The sequence below is a fragment of the Parasteatoda tepidariorum genome, chromosome 7 (assembly GCF_043381705.1).
Source record: "Parasteatoda tepidariorum isolate YZ-2023 chromosome 7, CAS_Ptep_4.0, whole genome shotgun sequence".
In the NCBI taxonomy this organism is placed as follows: domain Eukaryota; kingdom Metazoa; phylum Arthropoda; class Arachnida; order Araneae; family Theridiidae; genus Parasteatoda; species Parasteatoda tepidariorum.
In genome coordinates this window covers 1,470,293-1,482,912 of record NC_092210.1, presented here as the reverse complement: position 1 = coordinate 1,482,912, position 12,620 = coordinate 1,470,293, and the positions used below count along the sequence as shown (strand labels likewise).

General features: G+C 29.2%; 1 protein-coding gene across 1 annotated transcript in view; it reads right to left on the bottom strand.

Moving 5' to 3' along the window:
* The window catches only part of LOC107440035 (chymotrypsin-like elastase family member 2A), a gene marked incomplete at its 5' end in the record, with an annotated part of 31,730 nt that extends 20,598 nt beyond the window's left edge, over positions 1–11,132 (bottom strand). The window contains 6 exon segments of the mRNA XM_016052813.3: positions 2,147–2,270; positions 3,804–4,017; positions 4,617–4,730; positions 7,220–7,457; positions 8,846–8,985; positions 11,034–11,132. Coding sequence (XP_015908299.1) covers positions 2,147–2,270; positions 3,804–4,017; positions 4,617–4,730; positions 7,220–7,457; positions 8,846–8,985; positions 11,034–11,100 — 897 coding nt within the window.
* Positions 11,133–12,620: the final 1,488 nt, after the last annotated feature.

Here is a 12,620-nt window from a genome sequence, read left to right as displayed (position 1 = left end):
AAACATACATAAATGATCCATTTTTCCGATGATGACGCTTGGGTGATGACTATAGATGGTTGTCGGATCATAGTGAAATGCACTGAGATTCAAATCAGAGTTTCGGCAGCGTCTGAATAGCGAAGTGCTCTCTTGATTGGTTTTTAGTTTTGCTTCTCGTTGCTCTGATGTTTCCGACGAACGGGCTTGGGTTGTGCGTAGTTGATTTGTTAATAGTCTTCTTTCCTGTTGCTCAGACGTTTCTAAGGAACGGGCAAAAGCATTGTGTTCTCGATTAATTTCAAGTTTTTTCCCGTTGCTCCAATGTTTCTGAAACACGGGTAGTTTTCTTTTTGCGCGCTTCAGGCGTCAATCGACTAAGGGCGATTCGTTTAGGCTGCATATTTTTGAAAATATTTCCCCTCACAAACAAAAAGAATTGTAAAAGTTGACAGTGGTCACAAATTTGCTAAACCGAAAATTCACGTATATATTTTAAATAATAGAAAAAACAATAAAAATGAAGTAAATAAGAAATATAAAAATTATAAAATTTAAAACAAAAATCTTTTTTTTTTAAATGAAAGAAATAAAATGAATGAATTCGAATAATAAAAAATCTAATAGTTTTCAAATGACAACTGTCACAGCAATGAAATCTTCGAAAACTATATTTAATTGTGCTAACCTAAAATTGCATACTAAATATAAATAATTATGGAAAACGTCCAATTTGAATGAAATTTGCTTTTGCATTGATATTTATTAAACGGCTTTCACAATACTAAATCCGTGATACGACCAATAAATAAAAAAATCTATTCTCGTTGGTTTTACTTGCTTGTGCTCACCTGACATACAGAAACTTGCTCGAATTATAATTAAATATTGAAGTATATGTAATTTACTTTAATTTACTTTTCTAAATGAATAGATCTATAAGATAGAAAATATCATTGTTGTTATCTTTAAGATATTTGAAAACTGAATCGCTTATAGCAAAATTTAAAACAATGGCTAACTTTTAACCAATCATAAAATTCCATTTCGATTTTTGGTCATACAGCTGGAACAGAATGTTTTAATGTCGACAGTGACCTTCCTCGTGCTTTGATCTATCTGTATGCCAAGTTTCATAGCATTTGGTCATTTGGTTTAGGAGTCCATAAAGGACATACATACAGACAGACACACATTCATTTTTATATATATAGATTATGAAAAAAATTTTGTGCTATCCAACAATATTAGTCCAAAAGGAAATTAAACGTTTGGATCATTATGATATTTCTCTAAATAATGAAAAATACGGTTACTGACATACATAGTAAGAAGGATATCTTCTGAAGAGATGCACTGTTAGGGTTTTTATTCTAAACTCATGGTAAAATAACCGACAGCAGTCCGTCCATTCAATTAACCGTAAGGCTTACGGTTAATTGGATTACGTCTCAAAAAACTATTTACAACTTGTATGGTAAAAAAAATATAAATATAAAGCTATATTGCTTTTTAGCCATAAATGCAAATCTATGCTGTTTTTTAGTCATTTAGATCTAGCATGGTTATAAAATGATCGAAGTACTAGAGATGGAAAATGTTAGACTCTTTTGTGTTAAGCAGCTTTATGATGCTGCCATCTATGCGTGAACGAGATTTTCATATGCTAATACTCCACGGTCACACATTGCGGAGTGCCAGATAATCTTCTTGTGCTTAAGATAATGAGCGAAATATTAGGATGTCAGTGCTGAGACTCCCTTTCCATCAGATATAAGATTGACAGCCCTCTCGGCTATAATATGTACCGAGCTAACTAAGTGGCTTCATTAGGTGGGCATAGTTGATGCACTGCGGTTTTCTTACTGTTTGAATTCTATCTTATTTTTGTTTGAATAACGTATACTAACACCTTAATAAGTAGTTATTTAATCATTTTCTTTTCTCTCGAAATTTCGAACATGGCTTCTCATAATACACCCTACTTTCCCGTACAAAGATAAAGGAGCACGAAATCTCATGGAGATTTTCAAAAATATTTGATCAGTAAAACTCATTTGACTCTCCTAGGTTGTCATAATCGTATGATTCCAAAATTTTAAGTGAAATAAACCATCCTTTTTTCTTAAAAAAAAATGTATAATGCTGTCATAGTATCTTAATTTACTTGATCACCAGTTTTGTCAGGCCATATAATTATTCTCTCAACATAGCGAATCTGTTCTTGAGGGTCTGTAAAATATTTGTGATGCTTGCCTATATGGACTTTCCAGTTAGCTGCTACTGTACTCCTGAAACACATAATTAATACTTAAGATGCAAATTATTAAAAAGCAACATTTTGTACTCATTTATTATAATAAATATTTTTTTAAAAATATCATAACGTTCATTCTAATGTCAGGAAGAATGAAGTCACTTTTACATATTTTTATATTTTGTTTATGAAGTCTTTCTTGAGAATGAAGGCTTGTTTATGTTCTCTTGTTTATAAAGGTTTTTTTTTTCGAAATTTTTTTTAAAGAATATAAAAAGTGGCATTTTCTTATTCCACTGAAAAATATCCTTTTAATGTAAATTATAATTATTAGTCATCTTGAAAAGTCAAATGTGTAGCAAGATAATATCTAATCGTAATCTTAATTGTTCTTAACATAAATTTTCCTTCCTTAAACTTCGCCAGAAATTCATTAAAATGAGTAAAATTTGCCCCCTTCTTTAATTTTCTTCAAAGGATATAAATTCAAAAATGCAACATAACACAATGAACACTTTATATTAAATCTATGACCCAAGAAAAAAATTATGATTTCTTTACTGATCTAACGCTAAACATTATCCATATATTATATATATAATTCCCTTATACTGCACAATAAACTTGGGTATTTTTCTATTTATTGGTAACACTAGAGTTAGTATTCATTTTGTTAGGTTTTCTTAAGTAATATTTTAAGTAGCGTTGAATAGTTTGTAATACATAAATATTTGCCTAGAATAATTTTGTATTTATATAGAAATAAAAACTTAGGTACGAAAGAATCTTTGTAAAATGGTCGAACACATGACTAAATGGTGCCGCATACTGTCATTAATTCATATAATTTAATTGAACTATTGCCTTAACCACAATAATTCTTTTTTGTGCTCATGCATTTTCAGTTTAATAAAATGTAGTAATATATATTTAATAGAAACTTCATCCCATAAGTTACAATATTACAGCATTGCTCTGAAATAAATGGAGTATATGGAGTAACTGCATTAATTTACTTCCGGAACTCTTAATAATATAATTTTATTGCATCCTATCGTATGAGAAACAATAAGCTAAATCACATTTGTGAATATTTTTTTGTTGTTGCTTTAAACAAAATTGTGATTTATGTAAATTATGTACTCAAAATAATCACAGATATTTGAATATTATGAATAATATGGAATGAGTGATGCCAATAGTCAAAGATTTGGATATCAATACTAGTGTTGGTTAATATCAGCATACGAACTTGATGTCATACAGGCATCAACAGTCATGTGGACATATGTATACTGATATACGTGGGTCCGTACTGTTGGCCATTTTCTGCAGGGACACCAAAGTGTCTTATTTTGCCATACAAGTTATGTGCAATAAAGGAATGACTTGCTTTTTTGTTATTTTCCGCTCGGTCTTCAGGAGCTAGAGCTAGATCTAGTAGGAAAATTAAATTTTGAAATAATATTATCAGAGAACTGCTATGAAATTTTATTTAGTTCCTGCATTATTCCAAAGTAATAATTTAGATGTTAATTGAGTAATTGGTATTCATGATAAGACTTACCCTTTAAAGCAGTGAGCAGCTGTAAGAACCCATTGGGCATTGATTAAAGAGCCACCGCACGAATGGGAATTGAAAGACAAGTTTCGACTTTGCATGGATATCTGCCACGGCCAACTACCCGGAATGACCTCTTGTCCACCGATTATTCTATCAGGAAACATGGCCTCTGGCTCAATCGGAGGTTTGCCACACTCAACTTTTGCTAATGGTAAATCTATAATAATAAAATAAGTATATTGTATGATTATATTTATACAAGGGAGGATTTAGAGCAAACAAACCAAGCTCTGATGCAAACAATTAAAAAAAGTAGAGAGATACAATTTTGTTTCAGTCTTTGTGATATTTGCTTCTCCCATTTCAATGAAAAATTAATGATCCTAACATTTCATATTCTTTTGCATTTTGAAACTGTGTAAATTGAATAGAATTAAGTAAGTTAATTACTCAAGAACTTTATGACAGAGCTGTTGAATTATATTATTTTAAAAAAGATAAAATGACTCTTCTAAATTAAATGCACATATTATCCAAGTTTCAGTTTTATTTTTAAAAAAAAAAAATTAACTAGTTGGTTTATTGAAGCTACTGGGTTGTAGAAACAGCTCCTAAAATAATTTATTGCCGGAATAATTTAGTACAACAAATTATTGTTTATTTATAATAAAAAGTAATTATTTTTGTAAGTGTTTGTCGAAAATTGAGGATAATATCCTAATAAAAACCATAATGATGCGGATTTCCTTATAAAAACCATAATGAAAACCTGTTAAAAGGGCTAGACAGAGAGTGTTTGTTATTTTTATCACTTACTGCATCCTTCTTCATCTGTTCCGTCTCCACAATCGTCTTTTCCATCGCATTTATGGATTGAAGCATCGTAACATTCCCTGTTGTGGCATTCGCTGTGTTCCGGAGGGCACTTTTCTGAAGAACGAACTCTTAATTAATACACACTTTATATAATTAAGATCATTATTGACTGCAATAATGTAAACATATATCATAAAATACTTATTGAAATGTGCAAAACTGTTTTTTCGATCGCTCATCAGAATCAACGTGTTAACAATGTAATTTAAATGGAGTGAATATAAATGGACAAAACTTAAATGACGTCATTTAATTAAAAAAGAGGTATTTTATTCTAGGTTTAATGAGAAGAGGGACGATTACAATGGTGTCAGTGGAATGTATATTTCCGAAGAATATATGGGTGATTCTCACGAAACATGAAATTTACTGTCCCTTGCTCCAATATCTAATACTATAATACTAAAAGAACTTTTTTTTTAAAAAAATTAATAAATAGCATTGCTGTTAGCATTTTAAAATGACTTTGCACTAGCATTGACTGTTTTGTATACTTAAAAAATTTAATTGAATATCAAAATGTCATTTTCCTGGCATGTCCCAAACAATATTTCCAATGATAACTAGCTTCAAAACTTCCCATACATCAAATCTAATTTTTTATTTTATCCTATGTAAGCATTTCTGGAATATACGCAGAGGGTATTGTTTACTAAAACTTCGTTTAAAATAATTTTTTCTGTCAATAATTTGTTTGTCCCATGAAAATCTGTCACTTTCCTAGCTACTTTTATTTAGTGATTTATAGCCAAAATAGATAGCGGCAGGAAACAATATTTTATGTTAATAGATTGATTACATACCCTCCTATCTGAACGTGTCTTGTTGCATGAATAAAGAACCAATTTTCTGGCTCAAAATCGATTTCAAAAATTTTTTCAAGGAGAGTAGGTTTTTATGCTATCATTTTCCTGGCTTCTTAAAATCATTAATAACATAAACTACATAGATTTATCTGAGTTATTTTAAGAAATACTGTTGTTTTCTGCAGAATATAAACGTCTTCGGTCAAAATATTAAATTAAAGTAAAGTTATATGCTATAAAATAGCGAATTTGTCATTATCCTGGCTGTCATTTTCCTGGCTTATGAATGCCAGGACATTAAAGTTTCGCCAGAAATTCTTTTTAACTGCTAATACTGTAAAGAGGGAAAGCAAATATTAACCTAATACCAAGTTTATGTATGATTGAAATATATTTGGATGTAATCAAAGTTATTTATTTATTTAATGATTGATTATTATACACAATTTTATTCTGTACATATCAGCAACAAAATTTTTTTTGTTTCTTTCTACAGTGGATAAAAAGAATTAATTTAAGCAATTTATGGTCCATCTAACATAAAGGCTTAAGTTGAGTTACTTACTATTAAGTTAAAATGACTGTTTTTTAAGCTTCTAAGATAATTTGCCATTTTCCTGGCATTCAAGGTTTGGTGAATTTCTATTTCATTTTTTTTCTCGAGCAAATATCAATAAACTACACTATAAGATATTAATAAGTGCAGCTAAAGAAGTATACAAAAAAAATTTTGGATTATTTTGAAGACTTCAAATTTGAAGAAAATGTTTGGTCCGAATTGTCATGTTTCGTGAGAATCACCCATATACTCTTTATATATGCTTTTTCAATAGATTTTTTTTAGTATTTTGTTTGAATTAGTCTCAGTTTTCTCTATTTTGTTAAAAATTAAATCTTAATATTCAATCAGAGAATCAAATCTGCGATTATTTTCGAGACACTGCATGACTAATCGGTACAAGCTTTCTGAGAATGCGAAAAAAAAAATCAAATTTTGGAAAAATTCATTTATATTCCCTGTTATGACACTGCATTTTTAGCCATTCATTATTGAAGTCAGAAACCTATGCCACCAACTCAAAATTAGAATGCCGTATTGCTGACGAAGGAGAAGGACATTTGTATGTTAGATCTAACCTATCCCATACTATGATCATAGCTAAATAACAAAAGAACTAAATGGGGTTAAGCTGCATCAAAATCAAACAAAACAAAAAAATTCGTTAATATAGTAAAGAAAACCCCTGAATTTTTTTTAACCGGGATCCAAAAAGGACAAAAAAATAAGATGTATTAAATAAATAAAAAAAAAAGAATCCATGGGAAGGAATCAAGAATAATCATGGGGTTATATCTATTTTAAAAAGATACTATAAATTCTGAAATATTCTTGCATGTCTATTAAGAAATAAGCTGTTGGAATCCGGAGTGCATCGTGGAACTCATAATGCAGAGATAACAGAATCTAATACATATATACATGCATGCAGGCGAGCAAAGAAGATTTCGTGGAACTCTTAGTTATTTAAAGATTCTGTACATTTCGATATATTCATTGTGTTTATCTAATACCAATTTAACATTCCTAACGTGATGATAATTATAATTCCCTGTAAAGTTTTCTGTTAACTTTTCCGTACTTTACACTTCTGTGTTTTAACACTTTAACATTTCTGTAAATGGTAATTTTTGAAGGTCGGAGTAATGTAATTGTCATAAATTGAGAATTCTACTTACCAAATGATGGTGCTGCTTCATAACGCAAATGAAAACCTTTTCCAAATCCAATGAATTCTGTTGTGAAAAGAAGTCTCACTACGTTTACACCAGGCTCTGTAATGATTGGACTCGGTTTGTCTTTTCCACATATCTTCGTGATCACATATTCCTGCTCATTGGCATAAACAATAAGAGCAGCCTCGGCGCAGAAGTCGTATGGATAAATGTCTACATCTACGAAAGTAAGCTTCAAACGCTACAAAAAGAGTTACGTACTGTGTTTGAAATTTTACTCTGTTAAAAATTCTAACCGTCAAGCCCGTCTGGTGCATCGAAAGGAGATTTTTCTTATACCACTCGGACAGTATGTTTTCTCACACCAATTTGCCAACCCTTTTTACATTCCCTTTTTTTTTGGGGGGGGGATGATTTTAATTGATGTCCTTAATCTATTCTAGAGACATTTTTCTAAGACTATTCTAGAGACATTTTTTACCTCTTAGGCGGGGAGAGAGTTAGTTTTCACTGGTTCGGCGCAATTACACTTTGTAATTAATATTTCTTCCGTCATGAACTAAATGAAGAGTGGCTCATAACGGAATGCAATTCTCCATAATTTAAAAAGTAGCGAAGCTGAATTTTGAAAAGAAATAAAAATTCAAGTATTAAAAAAATACATGTTTCATTTCTTCCCATTATTCCCTATATACCTTCTGCAAAAAAAAAGTAAACTTAAAAAATAAAAATTCCTCATTTTTCACCATAATTAGAAATTATCAGAAGTTAATAAGTGCCATACATATAACAGTTTTAACGTTTTGGTTACTAATTTAAATTCATATAATCGATTAAAATACGAAATTGTTATAAAAATATGCTATGAACGATAACAATATCGTTCAAAATAAAATAAGTTAAACTTGATTTCGCAATACCGCTGTTCATTTCAAATGTTTCAACTTCAGATCATTTTAAGATAAACTGTTTAAGTTTGTGATTTAAGGTACTGATATTTTAACCGATTTTCTTTTAAAGTATATAGAATACACCGAAAAGCTGGAAGATGGTACTGAATTGATTAAAAAACTAACTCGTTAAAAATATGTATGAATTATTAATTATATGTCATTAAATTTTTACATAAGTATTGTTAAATCTATTAAAAATAATAGTAGAACAAATTTACTTCAAAACTTTGAGACGCCCTTTTAAGAAAATTACTTCTTTCACAACATAAATTATCCTCTTTTTTTAATATATTGATATTTACTTAATAATTATTCGAAAATAAAGTTTTAAAGTTTTATTTTGACAGTTTAAGTAAAAATATCATTGTCAAAGTATTTTCGCATTAAGCTTACATGGTAAAAAAGAGAAGACCGAGCAATTTAATTTATTTAGTTAATCTAAAAGAATTATTTTATAAGCGGTATCTGACTCTCTTACAAGGAAGCACTTCTCCTATGTAATGTTAACAGCTGCTGATTTTGAATTTGTTCTAAAGGACACTCGTCTGGCTATAACGAAGAACTAGATGATTTGGCCAACTTCTGGTTTAATCTAAACCGATAATATTAACATTATGATAATATTAATTCGTGAAATGGTAATAAGAGTTTTCAATATTCAACTATGATTGCTTACGTATCCAACTGGAGCTGTAATTCTGTACTCACACCATAGTCCAAGAGGATAGCTTCCTTCCTTGTAAAAAGGACTGTAAATGTCACCTGACGTCCCATTAAACTCATACAGAATGCGGCATTGAAATGGTTCCTCAGCTCCTTTAGATTATTAAAAAAGGTTTCTCATGGACTTTTTATACTTTTCACAAAACAACTACTTAACGGCGTTTCACTACACCAAAGTAATATAGTGAAACACTGTAAAACATTTCTAAAGTAGCCATTTTGGTTTTACATATGTTTTAGTTACTATAGTTATTACTACAGTTTTTAATTATTCATTTTTTGTTTATTGATAACACATACATATGTATTATACAGCATATATCCTATGTATTGTACAGCACATGCATTTAACACCTACATCACAAAAATATATCTTTCCAAAAGCAAGCATATTTTTAAGAGCAGTAATTCTTTCAATCAATTGCTATTTTGTAAATTTTATATCACGTTTTGAAAAATAGCTGCATTTTAGTACTTAATTTATTTCTAATTAAAATATAAGACTGTCACAAATTCATTTTCAATTATAAAAAACTTTTATGAAAGCATTTAGAAGTGCCCAACTCTAGTTATCATGCAAAACACTACATAGAATTGACAAAGTAGCAATTATTTAAAGGAATTTGTTATAATACACTTGCAAAAATATAGATATACAATGTAAAAATGTAGATTACATCTAGATATAATACAATGTAAAAATATAGATTACATCTAGATATAATTGCATTGAAAAACTAGATATTAGAATAGAATAGATATTGAAAATGACATCAGTTTAGAAAAATAAAAAAGCCCCTGCAGAAATTACATCTAGGGTGTTAGATTATGACAGCTTTTAATGTTTAATTATTATTAAAAATAACAGAAGTCAAAACAATATCCCCACGAAATTAAATAAGGAAAAAAAAAAGTTATCGATATTTATTTAATGACTATGAAGAAGGGTGCGCCTGAAATCATTGATTGTATCGCGAAAGGAGAGAAGTTAAAAAACAATCTTTAAAAGAATTATGAGACTTTGGTGAGTTCCACCTCTCTCAGTAGTGATTCCTACGATTTAGAGCCTTTTCCCCCCCCCCCCCATTCTGAATGTTTCTTTTAACTTCCTCTTCATACGAAAACCCTGTATTCACCAAAATTTTCCTTTCTTATTAAAATTTCCTTTCGAAATAATCCATGTCATTGTTATAATATTTAATTAAGGGAAACTTCAAAATTATAATGCTTCAAAAGAAACCACTATAATAACAAATTTATAACTTTCATAATTTAGTGCTAGCTTTAAACAATGAATTTGTGCTGAAAATGCCACATTTCAAATGTTTTTGTGAAAAAATAAGAAATTTTACATTTGTAACTCAAAAAGTTTATATTTTCTATTGTTATTTTATATAATTATGTATTTTATAAAATATATTTTATACATATTTTATATAATGATCACACAATAACTTAAAATTTCCCATAAAATAAGTGGAAAATGATGGAAAAAAAAGAAATTATGTATATCGAAAGAGGAAGAAATATTTCGATATGTATCTCACCTAAAACAAAAACCGCACTCTAGACAGAAGTGGGGAAAATTCCTTTGGGATATTATCACCCTATTTCTTTAAATGCGCCTAAATAAAAATATTTCCTTCCACCTAGTACCATATTCTTTACAACCTTTATTTTATTCCTTCCAGTCTTTTATTAAAGAGTAAAAGGTGTCAAATGACAAAAAAGTAATCTTTTGTTTTCAACATTTAAAAAGTAACTTGCATTGATACAAGGCTCCAATCGCGTCGTGAGTCGGAACAGATGACAATTAATTCTTCTTTGGCGAAAATACCACAAAAATTAGGTTTGTAGCCGACAGAAAACTCAGAATGTCATCGATAGCTGAATTCTTCATGATAGTTGGAGGGTGGTTAGAATTTTGATATATGATAAATTCGCTTTAGTGATTATATCGTGATAAATTCTATTTGTAGCATTGTGGAAGTGATTAAAACTTGCATTGTCATAACACAAAGATCTTTAATAGAAATTCGAGTGCTCTAGCTATTCGGCAAATGATCGAGATTCAACCATCACAAATGCGAAAGCGAGATAAAATTATTGAAATAATAACATAACTAATATAGCTTACTTACCAATAAAATACACAGAAAAAAATAAACCTATGCAACCTATAACAAGCGCACAAGAAAATTGCGCCATTGTAAAAAAATTATAATAGGTCGCAAGTTCTTCTGGAATTTTAAGAAAAAAATCAGCTTAATACTTTTAATAATAGTTCAATGAAAAATGTGTTAGGTTTCTCACACTATCAGTTCAATATGCTTCAAAATCAGGTGATAACGATAATAAGTACCGCATTACCATTTTTGTTTTTTAACCTTAAAATTGTTACTTTAATAACAAAAGTTTATTGTTTTAAAATCAAAAGTCTAAGAATATAATGAAATAAAATGTTTTCATAAAGTGGAATTTGAAACAGATTAAATAAAAGATTTTGAATGCGCGAAGCTGTTCTCATTTTTAAATGTCACTTCTAAGGTATCTTTACAAGATTATAAATAATTGATTTTCTCATAGTTACGCAAAATAGTTGCAAAATTTTTTGTTGTTAATGATTAATGAATTTTTAATAATAAGGTGTTTCTTAGCTTGAACTTTAATCTTATTTATTTTACGTTTAAATGTCAGAAATTAATTATAAGATTGAGTTTCTTAGCTGTTTTTTTTTTAATGTTTATACTAGCTGAATTGCTACTGGTTGAAAAAAAGTAAATAATCAATTGATCAGCACTACGAAATCCTACACAAAATCCTCAAGGACATAAACCGATACAATTTATAAACTAGAAATAATTCCATTTCTTATATTAATTCTTATAGTTTTCCGTTCCAGGCGGCTTTAAGTGATTAAATCAAGCAGAACACGTTCTTAGTAATTCATTCCATCAAAATAAGGATCATTTTCCACGAGGTTGTTTGCTCGAGGCCAACTCATGGTACTCTAAATTTGCGAAAATCAAACTATTTTCACCAGAACTTATCCCTTTCGAGGAGTATCACAGTAACCATTTTAAAATTGCACAGTATTGGTGTAATATACCAAATACATAAACATTGATATCTTTGTACTTATATTAGCGTATTTGTAACTAATTAAAATTGCGAGAAGTAAAACGATAGCAGTCGTTACCAAAATAAATTAAGCATTATTCGCTTCAATAATAATAACTTCTCGTAAACCAGAGGTCGAAAAAAGTCATTAGTCAATACAACCAATTATCAACGATATAAATCTCTTTCAAGAGCCACAAACTTAAAATTTGTAGGTAAGTATATTGTAATTAGTGTACTCCTACGCTGGCTTTTACTCAATTGCTGCATCTTCATTCACACTCGTTTTGCGTATTTTCCTTTGTATGTCCAGTCTATATGTTAAAACGACACTCAACACTATATTTTTCGTCTCATATAGTTTGCCCCTTCTAAATTCAAAAAATACACCTAGAAGTTTTTGTTAAACAACATAAATCTATCTCCTCTATCCCAAATAGATTTAATGTAAGAAATATTTTGTAATTTAGATTTTCAGAAGACGAAATGGACTTTGATAAAAGGAATGAAAGGAAAAAAAGCACTAATATATATATATATATATATATACATATATATATATATATATATATATTTATATATATATTTATATATATATATATATATTG